General features: G+C 39.1%; 1 protein-coding gene across 9 annotated transcripts in view; it reads left to right on the top strand.

Moving 5' to 3' along the window:
* SUN1 (Sad1 and UNC84 domain containing 1) overlaps positions 1-17,768 on the top strand; it is a 33,468-nt gene extending 15,700 nt beyond the window's left edge. For 5 of the 9 annotated variants that reach the window (XM_010392430.3, XM_039560145.1, XM_039560139.1 and 2 more), the window contains 21 exons: positions 533-724; positions 1,063-1,253; positions 2,357-2,383; positions 2,478-2,669; positions 4,362-4,484; positions 5,503-5,586; positions 5,904-6,014; positions 7,403-7,501; positions 8,150-8,243; positions 8,357-8,415; positions 9,593-9,738; positions 9,894-10,118; positions 10,608-10,694; positions 11,052-11,095; positions 12,013-12,148; positions 12,639-12,893; positions 13,413-13,497; positions 13,870-13,985; positions 14,484-14,651; positions 15,474-15,566; positions 15,996-17,768. In XM_010392430.3, the coding sequence (XP_010390732.1) occupies positions 533-724; positions 1,063-1,253; positions 2,357-2,383; positions 2,478-2,669; positions 4,362-4,484; positions 5,503-5,586; positions 5,904-6,014; positions 7,403-7,501; positions 8,150-8,243; positions 8,357-8,415; positions 9,593-9,738; positions 9,894-10,118; positions 10,608-10,694; positions 11,052-11,095; positions 12,013-12,148; positions 12,639-12,893; positions 13,413-13,497; positions 13,870-13,985; positions 14,484-14,651; positions 15,474-15,566; positions 15,996-16,109 (2,641 nt within the window). In that variant the 3' untranslated portion in view covers positions 16,110-17,768. The remainder of the gene's footprint in view (positions 1-532; positions 725-1,062; positions 1,254-2,356; positions 2,384-2,477; positions 2,670-4,361; positions 4,485-5,502; positions 5,587-5,903; positions 6,015-7,402; positions 7,502-8,149; positions 8,244-8,356; positions 8,416-9,592; positions 9,739-9,893; positions 10,119-10,607; positions 10,695-11,051; positions 11,096-12,012; positions 12,149-12,638; positions 12,894-13,412; positions 13,498-13,869; positions 13,986-14,483; positions 14,652-15,473; positions 15,567-15,995) is intronic. The other 4 variants (XM_039560140.1, XM_039560141.1, XM_039560142.1 and 1 more) reach the window with 4 other exon arrangements.
* The last annotated feature ends 497 nt before the right edge of the window (positions 17,769-18,265 follow it).

Raw genomic sequence — 18,265 nt, forward strand, 5'->3', positions numbered from 1 at the left:
GTTAAACTGAAGTAGGGAAGTCTTTATCTTAAACAGAGGAAGTTCCTACTTGTTGAGATGGAAATTCAGAGTAATGTGGCATATGGATCTTTGGTTCTCAAAACAAGGACTTGGCAAACAGAAAATAGACAAAAATAGACTGAAAATTAATCTTTGCCTTGCAGCTTGGGAGTGTGCCATTTTTAATTTGCTGCTAGGCGTGGTGAAACTGTGTCATGAATGGCTTCCTCTCTCAAATTGGTCCCAAAAGCATGAGTGCTTACTCTGGCTAAACTTCAGATGTTGTTTCCATGGTGGTTGTTTCTTTCTTTGATTTGTTTTCAGTTGTAGAACTCATAATATGAATTGCTTAGGAGAACCTTGAATATCTACATATATCTAAATTATTGGGGTTATTTGGTATATCTCGTGGGGATTGTGTCATAACCCTGAATAAACTGTATTTAATGGAAACTTGGGCTAGCTTGAAGAGCGTATTTGTTACCAGGTTGAAAATTCCCCTGGTAATTTTGCTGTTCTTATTTTACTGCAGTTCAAGTTATTCTTCATCTGCTTTGGATTTTGAGACTGAAAACAAAATAGATCCAGTGTTTGATTCACCCAGAATGTCACGGCGTAGTTTACGGTTGGCTGCTGGAGGATACAGTAAATCAGATGATGGACAGAGTGATTCCCTTCATGACAGCTCTTATGCTGGAAACATGTCCTTCAGGGATCAATCTAAGTAAGCATTTTTAAGTCTTCTCAAGTAAATCCTGAGTCTTACTGTTAGAAAAAAAGAATGCAAAAAAGTTACCTAAAAGTCTTATTTTTTGTTCTCCATGTTTACTGCCATACTTTGAAATTTGTGTTCAGTATGTGGTTTGCAATGACAATTTTTTTGTAAAATCTTTGTAAAATTATAGGTGCTTGAAGGCTAGGACTTCCTTTTAAACCTTGTTTGCTCTGTTTAGTCACATCAGTGTTGAAATGACTGTTAATTCATTCATTAATAAAGTGAGAAGTTAACAGAAATTTGTGTCTTTAGTGCTCTGTCTTACTTGCCTTTGCTTTGTTTCCTAGGGTGGTAAAGCAACGCAGAAGTATGAACAAACAGTCTGGCAGTGGAAGACATGTGCCAAGGAAAAATCTGTCCAGCTCATCTATTTTTAGCCAGAGCAGTTTCAATAGCCATGCCAGTGATACATCAATGATATCCACTATATTGGATGAGTCTCTGATTCGAGAACAGACAGAAGTTGATCATTTCTGGGGTAGGCAATGATTGCTACTGCTTGTATCAAACTGTGCAAACTGGTTGGTTTGGTGCATATAAATTTATGATCGTTGTCCCACCTGCTGTCCATCCTGTCCTCAAACCTGTGTGCACTTCCACTTCTGCTGTAGGGGCCTTCTTGCTAAGATGCCCACTGGAAATTTATGGTCCAGTGTGTAAACTTGATTTACTGGCATATCAAGATGTTGCACAGTCAAGTTAATACGGCAGCAAATATAAACAGTTTTGTGATGCAACACCATAATTATCTCCTATCGTTGTTTTCTTCAAAATGTACATTGAGTACAAAATGTACATTATATTTAAAGAATGGTAAACATGTAACTTGTCTGTGAAAAGCCAAAGGAAAAGTATTCTTCTTTGTTTATAGGCAGAAGTTTGTTTCTTCTTAACATACCTTAATGTGAAAGTTTCAAATTAGTGGCATTTCAGGATTTCCCAAAAGGGTTTTTGTATGTGGCTAGCTGGTTTGACTTTGCAAGTATATAAAAGTATATTTTCCTGGAATCTGTTTTCTTCAATGAAGAGAAAATATGAGAGTTGTCTACATAAAGTATTGTCATGTGAAGTATTGTGTAGAACCAGATCAACAATTTGTTATTACCTCCCAATTCAGACTCTTTGTTTCTAGTCAGAATACTTGTGACCTTCCCAGAGTCCTAATGGGAAGAATTGTTTCAATCTTGGTAGAACCAGTTCTAAATATTAGATAACCTGACTCTTAAAACAGAATTTTAAATACAGTAGTATCAAAGTAGTCACCAAGCAGCAGCAGCATTGTAAGCTTGTAATTAGCTGCTTTAAGGTCTCGTGGGAGCTAAGTCAAGATGCAGTTGGTATTCATGTTACTTTGCCTGCCCCTTCTGTGATGGGATGCTTTTCACAACTATTCCTTCTATAATAAGGTCTGGATACATGTTTCTCTGATGGGCTGCAAAATATGTTAAATGCTAACCATAACGAGACTTTTTTTGAAGTCTTAGAATTAGTGGGACTTCTAACTTGAGTTTATGTCAGATATTGTAATTCAGTTCAGGTCGTCTTATATTTGGGACCAATTTCTTCTTTTTTCATTTGCAGGCCTCGATGAAGAAGGTGACCCCAAAGGTAACTACACTTTGCTTTTCCTTCCACATCCCATGTAACAGGCACAGTGCTGGCAGTACTGACATGGGTGTGTTGGTTGTTGTGCTGTTTCCAGGCAGTGACACCATGCTGCTGCAGGGGAACGGGGGCATAGCAGCAGCAGAGCTGCAGCCCACGCTGAACGGCTACACGTGCAGTGACTGCAGCATGCTGTCAGAGAGGAAGGAGGTCCTCACTGCCTACTCAGCTTCCCACGTGCCATCCTCCAGGATCTACACTAGGGACAGGAGCCAGAAACATGCATCTAGTAAGTTACTTTCTCTTGTGTTTTCTCTGCAATACAGTTCAGTTGGTTCATTTCAATGTAGTGTTATTTAAGCTTGTCCTACCCTGATAAACTTGCTAATAATTGAGTTCTAGAGATCAGCTTATATGAAATACCTTTTTCTGTCTAAGTTGAAATTTTGTGTACTTGTTGGTTTCTTGTGTATAGTTATCTACTGATTTTCAGTGCTGCTGTAGGAATTAAACAATTACAAAATGAAAGTGCTCTGGTATCTTAAGTTATAAAATTATTTGGCCAGCCAGCACTGATTGTAAGTCTCCTAATCTGACATTGGATCTATGTGGCTCTGAAGTTTTTGGTCATGTCTTTCAGAGAGAAACTTCTTCTGTGCATTTGCTTTTATAACTTTTTATCCCTTACATGATTTGAACTTTCAAGATTGACCAGAATTGTTATTTTGCAGTGCTTCTGCTATCTAGGGAATCTCTGAGAGGGCTTTCTACTTCCCGTTTAATTTTTTTCTCCTCTTTTAACCTTGCAGCTTTTTGTAGTGTTTCTAAAAGCTCAATCTCAGCTACATGAAAAATTGAAGTCCAAAGGGAAAAACTGATTCCAAATAGTCATTCTAGTGACCACATTCCAAAAGCTTGAAAAGTTGAGTCTGTATAAGTAAGATTCTGCCTTTCCAAGACAATCTCCATTCAGTGGATTGTTTTCCTCTTTCTCTTGCCTGTGTCTGCCTGCCTCTTGCACAGCATCTGGAGTTTCTTGATTACTGGTAGTCCTCAGTTACCACAAAGGATGTGTCTCTTTAATGACCTTGAGCTAGAAAGGAACCAATTTTGGAATTCTGTAGATTTGTTAGTCTTGAATGGAGTTTGTTTTCAGTACAAGAAATCAGTTTGTTCGAGCTATATGATATGACTTCAGATACGTGAGTTAAATACTTGTTTTTAGTTAGTGTCTAGCACAGAGTGGAATTCTTTTGACTTGTACAGTCAACTACTTAAATTGGCACTGCATGAAAACTTTCTGTGCTTCTGAGTTTGTATTCACATGAGAGAATTTTACTCATCTTTGTACATTCCTTTGTACTTTAACTAGAGGATTGGGTCAGACTTTGGGGGTGTGTGGGTGGGGAAAGGGCACACACAGTCATGGCAGGTTTTGGGCATGTGGCTGAGTCTAGGACAGCAGCAGTGGTGGATTGTGGCTTTGTTCCTGTGGTTCTGGAGAAGGGTGTGTCTCTAGCACTTCAGGCAGACCACTGTAGATGCTTCCTCTGATGTAACAGCAGGGAAGGTGTTGAACAGTCTTCACTTTCAAATCCAGAATAACACTGCTAGTGTCTCTTTGGAACTGGGACCCCAAAATCAGGATCAGCAGCTCACATCAGTGAGGAATCCCAAGTTCCATAAGCAAGGAATTCAGTGCTCTTTAGAGTTCTGCATTCTCACTAAGCAAAGCTATTCTTGCTGAAGTTACAGATTTTGCCTTGAAGTCATTATCCAGGGTGTGTAGTTCTTACAAAAGCTTTGATGTGAAATCTAATATACCCAGACTTTTCAAACCACACTTGCTCAAGTTTAATACTCTTGGCTAAAGGCTTTCCCTGCTTCGTCCTCACTCTTACACAAGCTAATGGTGACCAGAGAACAGAATTACATATTTCTATGGATGAATAATTTGTATTCACACTGTTTTTTTCAATAGGAGGAACGTACTTCTACATGAGTAAGATTCTACGATTGGTCAAAAGTACTGCAGCATCTTTTGCATCACTATTAGTGCAACTATTTCAAATGGTTTTGCTGAAGCTGGGTTATGAATATAAAGGTACTTTTTCAGTTGTCTTCCTTGGTCTCCAAACACAGCGTGTGTATTGGCTTTTCTTTCTTGTGGACTTCATCGTTGGCACTATGGTGATCTTCTTCTATAGTCTTTTGGCTGGCTCCTCTCTGTTTTTATTATTACCTCACTTGTACTACACTTTTCATACCTTTCCTCTGTTTTCTCAAGATTCCTTTATACAAGATCCACATGCTGATTTTTACTAGACAGTGGTAGAGAGTAACTTTTTAATTGAGAAACTTGATTTTTAAAAACTATGGTGATAGTGTCAAATTCTAATTTTTCAATGTCTTTAGGTCTCTCTTATCACCCTTAAATCTGCTGTGCACTTAAAGCTTGTTTAGATCTGTCTTGCAAAACTCAAACTGCTCTCATCACTCTGCACTACTTTAGAGCACATCTTGTTTTCCCTGAAAACATTCATTTCTTCTTTGGTGCTTTCTTTTCTATTATACCTGCTCTACAAGTGAAGTTAAATTGCCATAGACAGAAGGTAACTGATTTTTGCATGTGAGTAGAACTTTGCTCTCTTTCTTCTCTCTGCTCAGAGCCTTATAATTGCTAATGCTTTCTTCTCCTTCATGTAACAAGTTTGTTAAAATCAGCACAAATATGTAATGAATGGTTGACCCATTTGATGGAATGTTGGGAACGGGGTCTTACTGAATGAGGGTTGGTTGGGGTTTGAGGTTTTTTTGGGTTTGTTTTCTTTGTTTTGTTTTGGGGGTTTTTTGTTTGGTTGGGTTTTTTTGTTTTGTTTTTTTTAACAAGCTTTGCTCTCTGTAAAGAAGCAGAAAGATTTCTTTGAACCAATAGGCCCCCTGATATTTAAAGACAAAAGAATGATTGCACAGAGTAGGCTTCTTCTTCAGTCATTTTTCAGGTTTTCTGTGATTAACCTGACTTTAATAGTGAACCAAGCCAGTTTAGCTAAAATCTGTGTATATGAAAGGCTTTGAACTTGAGAATTAGATTCCATGTGTGCTTTTTGAATGTGTTGCAGCTCACTCAGACTACTGTGGGAGCATGAATGTAAAGGAGTTCTACAGAGAAGATCGTCATCTTGGTGTGAATGAGGAATCAATATGTAAGTACAGTGATTAATGTTGTCTCAGCCTTGGGCTCTACAGCAGGTTGTTGCTGTAATAGTGGTATCAGACAGCCCCTGACACTATGGAAGCTACAAAGTAAATATTTGGTTTGCAACTTAGGTGTAGGGGGGGGATGGTGATCCCCTGGTGTACTGTAGTCTTTCCCCCAGGAAGTTTCCTTCCCCTGAAGTTTGCTTAGCAGTTTTTGGGTTGATAGCTGATGATGTGAGATAGACTTGTTCCAGTTATCTTGTAACAATCTTGACTTGATCCTGGCTTTATCCCATTAATCAACTGTTACCACAACCAACAGGTGATGACTGTAAGGGGAAGAAACATCTTGAAATATACACCACAGACCACATGCAATCCTCATGGGCTAAAAGGGTAGCAAGGACCATTTGGCACACCTTTTCTTCTGCAGGTTGACTTGGACATTTTTGTTTGCTTTTATTTTGCATCGCAATCTCAAAATGTTAATCATACGTGCTTTGTGTTTGGGGTTTTTTTCTTCCTTCATCTATCAAAGTAGGGTAAAAATGTGCCTAGACAACTAACTTCCTTAACATCTCTTCTGTCTGACTTCTTGCTCTGATTGATTGCTCTTCTTTTGCACAAGCGTGGCAGGCTGCTTACCTATTAGTGAAAACAAAGTGTAGGGTAACGTGCACCTCATCTGTTAAAAGGAACAAGTCAGATTGTTAATTTATTGCACTTAAGGGAGATTTGTATGCGTGATAGGTTGAAAAGCTGACTTTAAATGAAAGCAAGGTATGAGATACTCGTATGAAGGTTATTTGAATAAAGGGGTTTTAACATTTTATTTTTGTTCTAGTGATAGTCAATTTTTACAGGAATCTTATGTAGGGATAGAATCTACCCTGTGAGATGAGCGCTCCCTAGCTTGAATGACAGAGGCATCAAGGATCTGTTGAGTGTTCTTTATACATGCAAAATGATTTGCAAAACATTGGGTTGGTATATCTATAATCCCTCAGATTAACCCAGACATATCTGCTAATCTAAAAATGTAGGATTATTTTCTAGACATATACTGTGTAGTTTGTTCTGTAGAAAGATTGGTCCTAGTCTTGGACATAGTAATTGTTGGCCTCAGCAGGCTTTAAGTTACAGCATTTTCTTACAGTGCATTTCTTACAGTGCATGTTACAGGGTGGGGGTGTTCGGTGGTGGCAGTTTTGCTCTCTTTAAGAGATACAAAACTGTCCTACTGAACATCCTTGGGAACACACGCTTAATGAAAATTGACTGCTTGTAACTTTCAGTAGGGAATATTTTCTATCAGTATTTCCTAGACATCACTGGAATTTAAAATTTTTAATTGTTCTTGCTTCTCAACAGTAACCCAGATAATGAGCTTGATACTTAATTTTGAACAAATAAGATGCTTTTAATGTTATGATGTTCTTAAAGCTTGCTTTTATGGTAGTACTCTTGCTATTCTCTGCTACACTTTGCATGGCATTGTTAGATAAATATGTTACAAAATGTAAACTTTGATTTTGGAAAAAATGATATTCTAATGGCACAGATGGTGTTCATTCTGTTTATCTCTGTCCATGAGAATTCAGTTTCTAAACTGTCTTGGTTTTACTTTACTTCATATTTATTAGCGGCTTGCTTTGCTTTAAAGTAGTGGAGAACCAAGTTTGAGATTACTGAAAGGTATGGTTTAAAATTCTGCAGAACATGGAATGGGCAGGGGGCTGAGTGTGTTCACTGCATGTACTGAAGAGAGACTTCATCTCCTTTGTGTCTGTTACCACATGGAGTTAATTTGTTACAATCCAGGTTACTTTATGCTTCACGTGTTGCGATCAGTGGGAGCAACGGGATGGCTTGTGTCACAGAAGGTGTTGTCTCTACTTTGGCTGGCCCTTCTTTCTCCAGGTTACTATTCTAATCCGTGTGTGTGTGCATTGCCTGTTCCTTTTGGCAAACTAGGGGACTGCAGGGACTTACACTAATTCAGCCTGCTTGTGCTGTAGCTTTTGTATCTTGAAATGCATGTGCTACTTTATTGACCAAAATGCGCTTAATGAGAGGGTGTGTTTCTGTTCACAGGCATAACAGGAGACTAACCAGACTGTTTCATGAGGGAATGAGTATGTCAATAGCACTGAATATGGGGTGTCAGGCATAATGGGGCGTGTTTGGTTTGGCAGTCACTTCCTATATTGGTATTCCTCTTACAAAAACTGCTGCTGCTAACCTGTGCATTTCCTGGAGCATACTGAGGTCTCCAGTGTGTGATAACTTGTGTTCAGACATTAATACTGAATTTCCAGCGAGGTAGCATTGTCATAACGAATGAGCACTTCATCTCCTTGCATGGCTGTTGATCTTGTTGAGTAGTTGATGTTACAATGCTGTCATACTTGTGATATCTAGCTGTTAATAAGCTGCATGCATTGCCTTATCCATGCATTTCTCCACTCTGCAAAGCGTTGTTGGCCACAGCTGCGTGTCCCTCTGCTTGGTTTCTTTGAACATGTGCTGCAGTAATTACATTTCACACTCCCACCTTTTGTCTTCTAGGGAGGGCAGCTTCTGGCATGTTCAGGTTGCTTAGAACTGGGTGGTATCAACTTGTTACTCTGATGTCTTTGCTCAAGGTGTTTCTTGTAAGAAGGTGTGTATCATTTGAAATTATTGTTTTGTGAGCAAGTTATTTACCCAGTTATAATATAAAAATTAATTATGGTAAATGTATTCTTTCTTGTAAACTTCCCTCTCTTTCTCTAGATGCCTTCCAAAGAACTACAGGTGGTTACTGTTTCTTATCCCACTCCTGTTTCTACTAGGTATGTCAATTGTTCACTTATAGTACAAATCAGAGTGTGTACTACAGCTGTTCCAAAATAACATTTTTAGTTGATTTATGAAGAAGATGCAGAAGTGGAAAAAAGCAAGTTTGTTTGTGAACAGGGCAGTAATTCAAGCCTACAGGGTAGTGACAAGTCAGCGAGCTTTCTCCTTGTCCTGAAAGTAATATCATTGATTTAATTGCATAGAGCTCTTTAGAAAGAGTGGTTGAGTAAGTAAATGCACTGAAGTCCTTTCTTCTTTTCCTCCCATCGTAGGAGTAGCAATGAAAGAGTAGGCTGTGTACTGATTGCTTTGTCAGTCTCCATAAAAGTGTGGTTAAGTTTTTACAAACTCATCCTGTCTTTCCTTTGCTCTAGACCATGTTTTAGTTGCTTAAGATACTGCTGACTTTAGACTGGTTAGTAGACAGTGTTCCAGGCCAGCTGTCAACTTTGAAATTAAACAAATTAAGTTTGAAGTATTTACCAGAAGTGCTGAGCCATTTCTGAAAAGCAGTTTCATGTTTTTGTGAGTCTTACAAATTTGCAGCTATTTTGTGGAGAAGATGAAGCTGCTTGGAAACCTACAATGGGGATTCAAAGTCCTCTGTACAAGGGTGAACAAGGAAAGAATTTACCCTGTGTAGAAAAAGTTGCTACTTCCCACTAAGATATTGCAAAAATAAGTGTAATCTTGTGAAGTGCTATTTTATTTCCATGGAAGCCTAAGTTTCCTCCAACTTTTATTAGCTCTTATGCAATGTCATCTGTAGTAAGCATATAATGCAACGTATTTTCTGTGGCGATAAAAAGCAGCACTTGCATCTGCCTTCAGAAAATGTGGCCTGTCTTAATCAGTAAATGTGATCAAGGTGCCAGGGAAGCAGTAGAACCAAGTTTAAGCTTGTACCGTGATTTATCTAAGTGCAAGTTCCCTGCCTCACAACTGTGTGAGTGGGACTGATGGATGTTCCCCAATATTTTTGAGTGTTTGATTTAAAAACGTTAAAGCTGACTCATGGTGATTTTTGTTTAGACTTGGAGTAGTGTCTGTTGTGTGGCACCTGCCTTGCAAACTGAAGGTAGCTGTGTCCTTAAAAAGACCATTTGTAGATGTAAGCAGTTGGAAGGGAGAATTCTTTTGAACACGTGTTGCTTTTTCTTTCTGTTCTAGGAATGTGGTTCTGGGGGCTTAATGGCTTCATTTCATTATTACCTCCATTGAACTGGACAAGAATTGACAGAATACAGAAAACAGATGATTCTGTTCATGTTCCTGAACCGCAACATGATTCTTTTCATTCTGTGCAACCTCCAAAGGTGAGGGAGAACAGTCCAAGGAAGAACTTGCATATATTTAAGACCTCTTAACTCCCATGTCTTCAATATTTTTCAATAACTACTTATTGCACGAGCGTAATGTAAATAAGTGTCTTGATTTTTTTATATATTAAAGCATTATCTTTATACTTCAGGATACCATAAATATCTTTGACTTTGGTCGCATAAGTGAGCTGGAAAAGCAAATGGCCTTCATGTCCGACAGATGCCATGACCATAACAAAGAATATAACAAAGTGATGAGCCTACTCCAGAATCTTCAAGATCAGGTTGCCACGATGAGTGACAGAAGTGAAACATTGAACTTAATAAAAAATGTCATGAGTCAGCATCTTGAAGACATGAAATTGGAGGAAAAGGTAAGACAGTCAGTTATTGATGTTTCCTGATACTGACTGAAGTTTTACTAATGCAATTTGACTGGAGGATTCTTTTTCTGCTCTAGAAATAACCAATAGGTAGTAAAGGCCAGGGAGTAGTTGAGGGCATTTCTTCCTCCTTTGTTACTGCTGACAAAGGATTGATTGCAGACAGGTGGCCTAAAGTACATTCCTACATTGCTGAAAAGCTGCTGGATTTATCCTGTTTCCATACAGATAAAGAAGACTATAGGAAGGGCTAGTGACAAAGCAGGGGTTTTGTGGTAAACTTCCTGTGTATGGCCCCTACTACAGCTGAATCAGACTTCTGGATTTATTACAGATTCTGTAATTTCTCACACTACCTGCAGGATAAATCACTTAAACATTCACAGAAAGGAATGAAAATTACACTTTGCAGAAGATATCAGTTATGGTATTTGTACTCCAAAAGAAAATACACCCCCTTTTTCTTCCCTCTTTTTTAAGACTGACTTCCTGGCTTTGCATAAAGAACATGAGTTGCGCATCCAGACGCTGGAAGACCTTCTTAGAAAACTCTCTGCTGAATCCAAGGTATTGAAAGTGAGCTTTGATGACTTGTTCTAATTGTAACCTGTTGATAAAACAGAGTAAGTTTTTTTTATTTGCTGTCCCAAACAGCAGTCTGGCTGTTACAGGTCCCTAAGTCTCAAAACTTGTTTGTGTTTCTGCTCCCCCTTCTTGGAGAGGGTTTCATTCCAAGTTTAAAAATTATTCCCTTGACCAGTGAGGCAGGTTCTATTTGGAATGAAACATATTATACAGAGGCACAAACATTGTGAGCACAGTCCTGTACAGATGGTGCTAAAATTTATTTTCATATAACATTCTTTATCTTCTTTCTGTCACTTGAGTTTGTCTCTGATAAAACTTAACTTTTGTATTTTTTAGGACATCCAGAAGGAGCTTGACATAGCCAAATCAAAAACAGTGAGGTATAAGCACTTTTCAAATATATTTTGCTTTTTCACTCGTGATGCCAACTGACAGTGATTTGTGTGTTGTTCTTCCCAATATAACAATCCTTATCTTGTATCAGTTAACTGACCCTGAGAGTTTGTATTGTCAGCAAGAGCACTTCTGTCTTGTACTGCATTTCAGCTGTGATGCTGAACATCAGCACAGGACCCCCCTCTGGTGTGGGGGGCAACCCTACAACAACACTTTCACATAGTGGAGGAGAGTGAGGGACTTCTCGTCCTGTTATAAATGCATTAGAATTTTCCTTCAGATCACTTAGTGAAATATACAGTAACTGCTTTTGATGGGCTTTATATTTAAATTCTTAAATTGGATCAATTCTAATGTTTGTTTTTTGGCTTATTTGCCGAATTGCCATTTAAATTAGAATGAAATGTAAAATGGCCTTAGAATGATGGAGGAGACCTTTTTTCCATAGCACTCACTGGAGACTGATCTGTATTGAGCATATATGAGCTGCTGTTTGTAACTCAGCACTGCCTCTGGAGTTACTCTGGTTTGGGTGAGGTAGCCTGAAACTTGCTCTAACCAGTGGCAATGTCACACAAATAAAGTTTGACTGGTTTGTCAGAAGCCCTTAAATTCCCCAAAGTCTGTATATGTTTGAGTTACCAGCTTGTCAGCCTGGTAATAATCTGAATTCATCACTGCTGGATTTTTCCATAACTTCCGAATACTTTGCTTTGAATACATTAATTCTAAGGATGCCTTAAGTAACATCTTCAAAGAGCTGCAGGTTCTGTGTGTATTGTGGTGAACAGTTGAGGTAGGAAAGCACTTTCTATTAGACAAGTATATTCTCACACCTTTGGAATTTGATGGAATGATTCCAACTGCTCTTTCCTAATGATTGACTCCTTGTTTTTGTCAGAGATGATGATCAATATAGTCTACTTGTGTCCAAAATTAAAAAGCTAGAACTAGAGCTGTCTTATATGAAATCGGAGCTGTTATCTGGGCAAAGTGTGAAGACGAGTTGTGAGAAAATGGATGTCATTCATGAAAAAGTAAGTTCTGCAACTTCTCTAACTGTCCCAGTAAAATCTGGTATTACTTGGTTTTGTTCACTAACTTTCTTGAAATGCACTGCAATCAGTAACATGGGGATAGTATTAATCTTACAGAATGACAGTGTTCTGTGTAGGGTTACTGTGAATTTTTTTGTTAGTGCATAACACTTGAATACACAGGAGTTCATGGCTTGTTTTCTACAATGGCAGGGGTTTGCTTGTAAGTCATGATGTAGTAGCAGTTCTCTGTACAGTTCTTTGCTGTTGATATATTTTGTTAACCCATGCAAATATGGAAAAGAAACTTATGTAAAAGTGAGTTAGGTTTGTTGTCTGAGAGTTGCTGTTAAAAGAATTTTAAGTTCCTTTGAAGCCTTTTAAAAGGTCTGACTGGAATGTAGCCAACAAAATAATACAGGATTATCAACTATGACTTAAATAATATTTGTAAAAACTAATAATTGTAATTGTTAATGGCTTCTACTAGGTAGATGCCCAGGTCAAAGAATCTGTCAAGCTAATGCTTTTTGGTGATCATCAAGAAGACTTTCCTGAATCACTTCTCCAGTGGCTTACCTCCAATTTTGTGAGCAAAAGTGATCTACAGACTTTGCTGCGGGATCTTGAGTTACAGATCCTCAAGAATATTACTCTCCATATGTCTGTAACAAACCAAAAAGTAACATCTGAAGTAGTCACAAACGCTGTGACCAATGCAGGGATTTCTGGAATCACAGAAGCGGTGAGTGAGTTTTAAGGTCTCAAAAGTTCAACTGAAACTGGAAAGAGTTATTTCATGGGCATTTTGTGGAGCCTAACTGTCAACATAAATGTTAATGGTTTTAGGAGATGCCAGGAACATCAGCTGAAATGAGGAGGGCTGCAGAAAATGCTTTACTGAGTGTATTCTTACAGCATTGATTGTTGCCTGTTGTGAATATTTGCATTTTTTCAGAGTGTGTTATCTTGAAAATTGAAGAATTCCCAAGAAACAAGTATACCAAAGAAATGCAGCTCAGGGTCTTGGGAAGAATTTAAAGAAAGCAGCAGTCAAGATGCAGTATGAATTTGTATTCTAAGACAGACAACTGTGCGTTAAAAGTGGCCTCTGTCTTAAAAGAGGCTTTCAAAGACTTTTGATGAAGTGCAGCGTCTCAAAAAGATGCTTATAACTTCACAGATATATAGATATAAATTATTTTATCACTTGATCTTACTAAAACATTTCTCCTTCCATTGTCTTGTATGTGTACATCTATAGCAAGCACAGATTATTGTAAATAATGCACTGAAACTCTACTCTCAAGACAAGACTGGGATGGTGGATTTCGCCTTGGAATCTGGAGGTAAGTAGTGGAGGAAACACCATTTTTACTATCCATGCTTTTAGTAGTATTTACTAGAAATCTTAAAATTAAGAGTGTTTTCGTGTGTTGCCTGATCATCAGATGAGTGCAATCTGTGATGGTGTTTACAGGGCTGTGCATCAGCCTAGGTGTGCATGGACAGGGATAGAATAGTTCTCAACATGTCTACAACTGGGTAAGAAAGAAATGAAAAACCTTTAACCTGTTCTTAAAATAACACTGTACGTGATAGAAGCATTGTACCCCAGAAAATTATTAGGTCTTAACAATATCTGCTTTATATAAATCTCTGCCTTAATTACTCCTTCTTGAAGACTTTTATTTCTGCTAACCTGATCTATCTTTTTTGAGGTGGCAGCATACTGAGTACTCGCTGTTCTGAAACCTACGAGACCAAGACAGCATTAATTAGCCTCTTTGGAATTCCTCTGTGGTACTTCTCTCAGTCTCCCAGAGTGGTGATTCAGGTAATTAAAGGCCAAGTAAACAAATGCAGCAATGTTATTTTGTGTTAGTGGTTTGGATGGCTCTTGGGGTGCTGGTTGTATCTCTGTACTATATTGGGGGTAGAGGTACTCTGAACTATGTTCCCAAGAGTGGGATTCTCCTGGTAGTCCCTGGACACAGCCCTACTCTAGCAAAATTAAGACTCACAGGAAGCTTGGGTGGTGCACTGGACTTGTGCAAAGTGTGAGGGCTGGGAGGGTTCTTGTTGAGAAGTAATCTCTAAGGTAGGTCTTCAAAACACCACAGGTGGCTCAGGTGGATGTGGTGTCTTCGTGAAGAGTTCCACCAAGGAGATTATTCCTGTCCCTTACTGTCTAAGACTGTCCCTAAGAATTCAGAATTCATTACAACTCTTTATTACTCTTTTTTTTTATTTTTTAAAAAATTATGAAACGCACTTGTAGCATTGTTTTTGTTGTTGTTTCCCACCTTGTTCTCTTCACCTTCCTTCTGTACAGCCGGACATGTATCCAGGAAACTGCTGGGCTTTCAAAGGATCACAGGGCTATCTTGTGGTGAGACTTTCCATGAAGATCTATCCAACTGCCTTTACATTGGAACACATACCAAAAACTCTTTCACCAACAGGAAATATCACCAGTGCTCCTAGGAATTTTTCAGTATATGTAAGTCTGTCTCTGAATTTAAGTTGACGTTTGTACGTAGAATATTTGTGTTACTTACCTTGGAAAATAGTAACTTGAGGGAGGATAGCTAAGAAGATGATAAACTGTTTCACTCATTGGTCTTAAAATGAGGTGGTCTTTAGGAGCTTTGAGAGTAGGAATAAGAAGTGTTGCAACTAATTTTGGGTGAGTTATTTCTTTACTCTTGCCTTAGAGAGTAGTAAACACTTTTGGAGGGAGATAATGTTTTTTTAGTTGGTCTAGTTCTTTCGTACACTTTGTTTCATTTTCCCTCCTGTTCTTTCTCTCTACACTCACTACCCCTCCCATTTTGTCTCTGTACCTTATCTGTTATGTGCCTTAAATAATTTTTTAAATTCGTTTTACCCAGCACCACAGTTGTGTAGGCAGGATTTTGCAACAGAGGAGACCACAGGCTACATCAGAGTGTAGTTACGATGGCTGAGAACTTTTTGTCAGGCTCTTCTAAATGCTTAAACAGTCACCTGCAAACATCTGAATCTTGGCATGAACCTTGATGTTCTCTCATTGCTTGTCCTGAGCAGTATTGTATACTGCAGTAGGGGTTTAGCCATGGAAATTAAGAGGTTTGACCAAGAAAACACGTAAACAGCACAACTATTTACAGTGCAGGAAGCTGGAGTACAAGCTGTGCTTGGACTTTAAATTACATGGGAAACATTCTGATCCTGGCTTTACAGACCTCCAAGTGCTGTCTCTTGATAACTGCTATGTAGACATGCTTCTAGGTTGGGTTTGATTGGAAATATGATGGAAGCAAAAATCTTCATCTTGTTACAGGGTCTGGATGATGAATATCAAGAAGAAGGCAAGCTTCTAGGAGAGTATGTCTATGATCAAGAAGGAGAACCACTGCAGATGTTTCCAGTGATGGTAAGTCTGGATTGTAAGATTTAAAGTGTCAGAAGAAAATTACTTTTATTTTCTACACTTGAATGCAATGAGCAGCAAAGGGCAAAGGCCTTGTTCTCATTTGGGCGCTGTAGAACCTGTGGTAGAAGGTATCTACCTCTGCCTCAGCATCTACGGCCCAAATAGATGAGAGGGGAGGAAGGCTTGTTGCCCTCTGGCCACAAATGGTCAGAAGTTGCTAAACATGGGAAGAGTCTGTTCCATGCTGCTTCAGACTCACAAATAATTGTAAGGCAAGGAAGGTTCTGTTCAAAGGAACAGAAAAGTCCCAAGGCGTAACTTAGTTATTAATGACTGTTGGTACTTGCAGGAACCTAAGAAAGCTTCAGTTGCAGCTGTTTATACCAGAACCCTGACACTGGTTTGTGTGTTTGCTTTTTCCTTCTCCAGGAGAAAAATGAAGACGCATTCCAAATAGTGGAGCTGAGGATTTTCTCTAACTGGGGCCATGCAGAGTACACCTGCCTTTATCGGTTCAGAGTGCACGGGAAACCTGCCGAGTAATCCACACTACAGCTGGGGGTGGCTGCTTTGTACATTTTGTTCCTAATCTGTATATACTGGGAAGCCTACAACACTGGACTCTGTAAAGGACGAGGATGCAAGATACACACTGCAGAACTATTGATCCTCTGATAAAGGCAGAAGACTGTCAGCAGAAATGTATAAACCCTAATTTTTATTTGCTCTAAGGCTCAGCTTGTAATTGCCAGTTCGCTTCATATTTCTGTGTCCATGCTGAGAGAAATAATGCATGCAAACAGCTCTGGTTCATAAAGCCCAGTTGGCAAACAGGTAACACATATTTTATTACAAATGAATGTATAGGTTTTTTTTAAAGAATAAACCACACTTTCTGCAACTAGGAATCTGTTCTTTTTTAATCCAGGACTTGACTGCATACTTTTGCTAGCTTGGCACCATAAGCCAAAAACTGTGGTACATTTTGAACACCGACTGTGGCTAAAGGTGTCCTTCAGTTGACAGTTGGTTTTGACCTTTTTGGTGGATCCAAAAGGGCTTCTTTGCTACATGTTGAATATAATAACTACTACTGTCAGGGAAAGCTAACACAACCAAAACCAGTTTAAACACCAGCGACTGAGAATGCTTTACTGTAATTTGTGGCCGTGAATTGCTCTAAAAGTCAGGGATAACTTTAAGTAACTGAAGTTATTTTAAGGGTTTTTACCATGGCAACTCGGCCAGTTTGTTCTTTTTTTAGTGTCAATTCCAAATCGACCTTGATCTACTGACTGGCTCAGAGCTGATTGCTCAGTAACCTGCTAAATTGCTCAGTAAACACTGCTATACAGCAGTTGAACTACCTTAGTTTGTCAAAAGTGATCTCTTTGGGACAAGATTTCCTTAGACTGGTTGATTGTTATACTCCATAAATGTTGTACAGTGAGAATTCAGTGCGTGCAAAACAAGCCTGAAGTAATTCTTGCTGCGTCACATTTACAAGAGGGGTTTGAGCTCAGCGCTGCTGTGTGCAAACACAGGCATTCCTCATCCTCCCCACAAGCCTTAGTCGGGTACCAGATGAGTAGAGTTGCTCTTGGAAACAACATTTCCACGTAGAACAAGAAGAAACTGCTTATTGCTCCCTTTAGCCTTGCTGCTTTGAAGATCCTTTTTGGAAAAGATTCCTGAAATTTACTTGTATGCAGAATTTTTATCTTGCTGTTCTAGTGCATTTTGTAGTTCCACAGAACTGTTACCACATGGACCTGCTGACTGGTTTTCTGAATTGAGTTATGTATGTTGCACAACAGTCCTCGAATGTTCAAAATACAAAAGTCTCCATGTGAAGAACTGTTTTTCACTCGACCTGGAGACAGAACCTATGGCCTACGCAGAGGAGTAGATGACACATGTACAGGTGTTTTCATATTATAGGTTACCTATTTAAAATTAGAATTATCCTGTATAAATTGAAATTAGGTAGCTGGGGGGGAATATTTTGAATAACACTAACTTATTTTTTAAAAAGCAAGATAGGACTTTGTGCAATGTATTTTTGTAAATGCTTTTCAAAATGTCTGTTATTCTTTGCTGCCTCCAAACTGACAAGATGCTATTGAGATGTTTAAATAAAGAGTTTTAATTTTTGAAAGTGCATGTAATACTTGAAGCAAGAAATAAAGCCTCTTTTCTGTATTTTTTTTTATCAGCTGCTTAAATAAGTGAGGAAAGATTGTGATTTTAAAATTTCTCTGAGCTGGGGCGGGGGTGAGGAGATTTCACTCGGGCTTTTACAAGGGGCAGAGTTACAAAGCTTTAAGGGGTAGGTCCAGGAGCAGCGTGTGGGTGGTAGGTAAACATCACAGATGGAGATTTGGAAGAAAGGCATACCTGGGTCGCTGCGGGATGACTTTCAGCTGTGTGCAGGCTGGGGGGGGTTGGTTTAATTCCTGTTCCCTTAGCCTTGCCTGTATCCCTGAGCCAGAGCAGTCCTGAGCCAGTCTTATTGCCTGCGCTCCATCAACCATTCCTTGATATATATATATTTTATTATTATTCTGCAGTTTCCTGTGCTGTTGTGCGCTCCAGCTCCGGTCGTGTCCCGGCTCCGCTTCCCGGGGTTCCTCTACCGCCGCTACCGCTCCCCCACCCGCCGGGCCGCTCGGGGCGCCGCGCGCAGCCGCGGGCTTTGA

This window comes from Corvus cornix, chromosome 14 (assembly GCF_000738735.6).
Source record: "Corvus cornix cornix isolate S_Up_H32 chromosome 14, ASM73873v5, whole genome shotgun sequence".
NCBI lineage: Eukaryota > Metazoa > Chordata > Aves > Passeriformes > Corvidae > Corvus > Corvus cornix.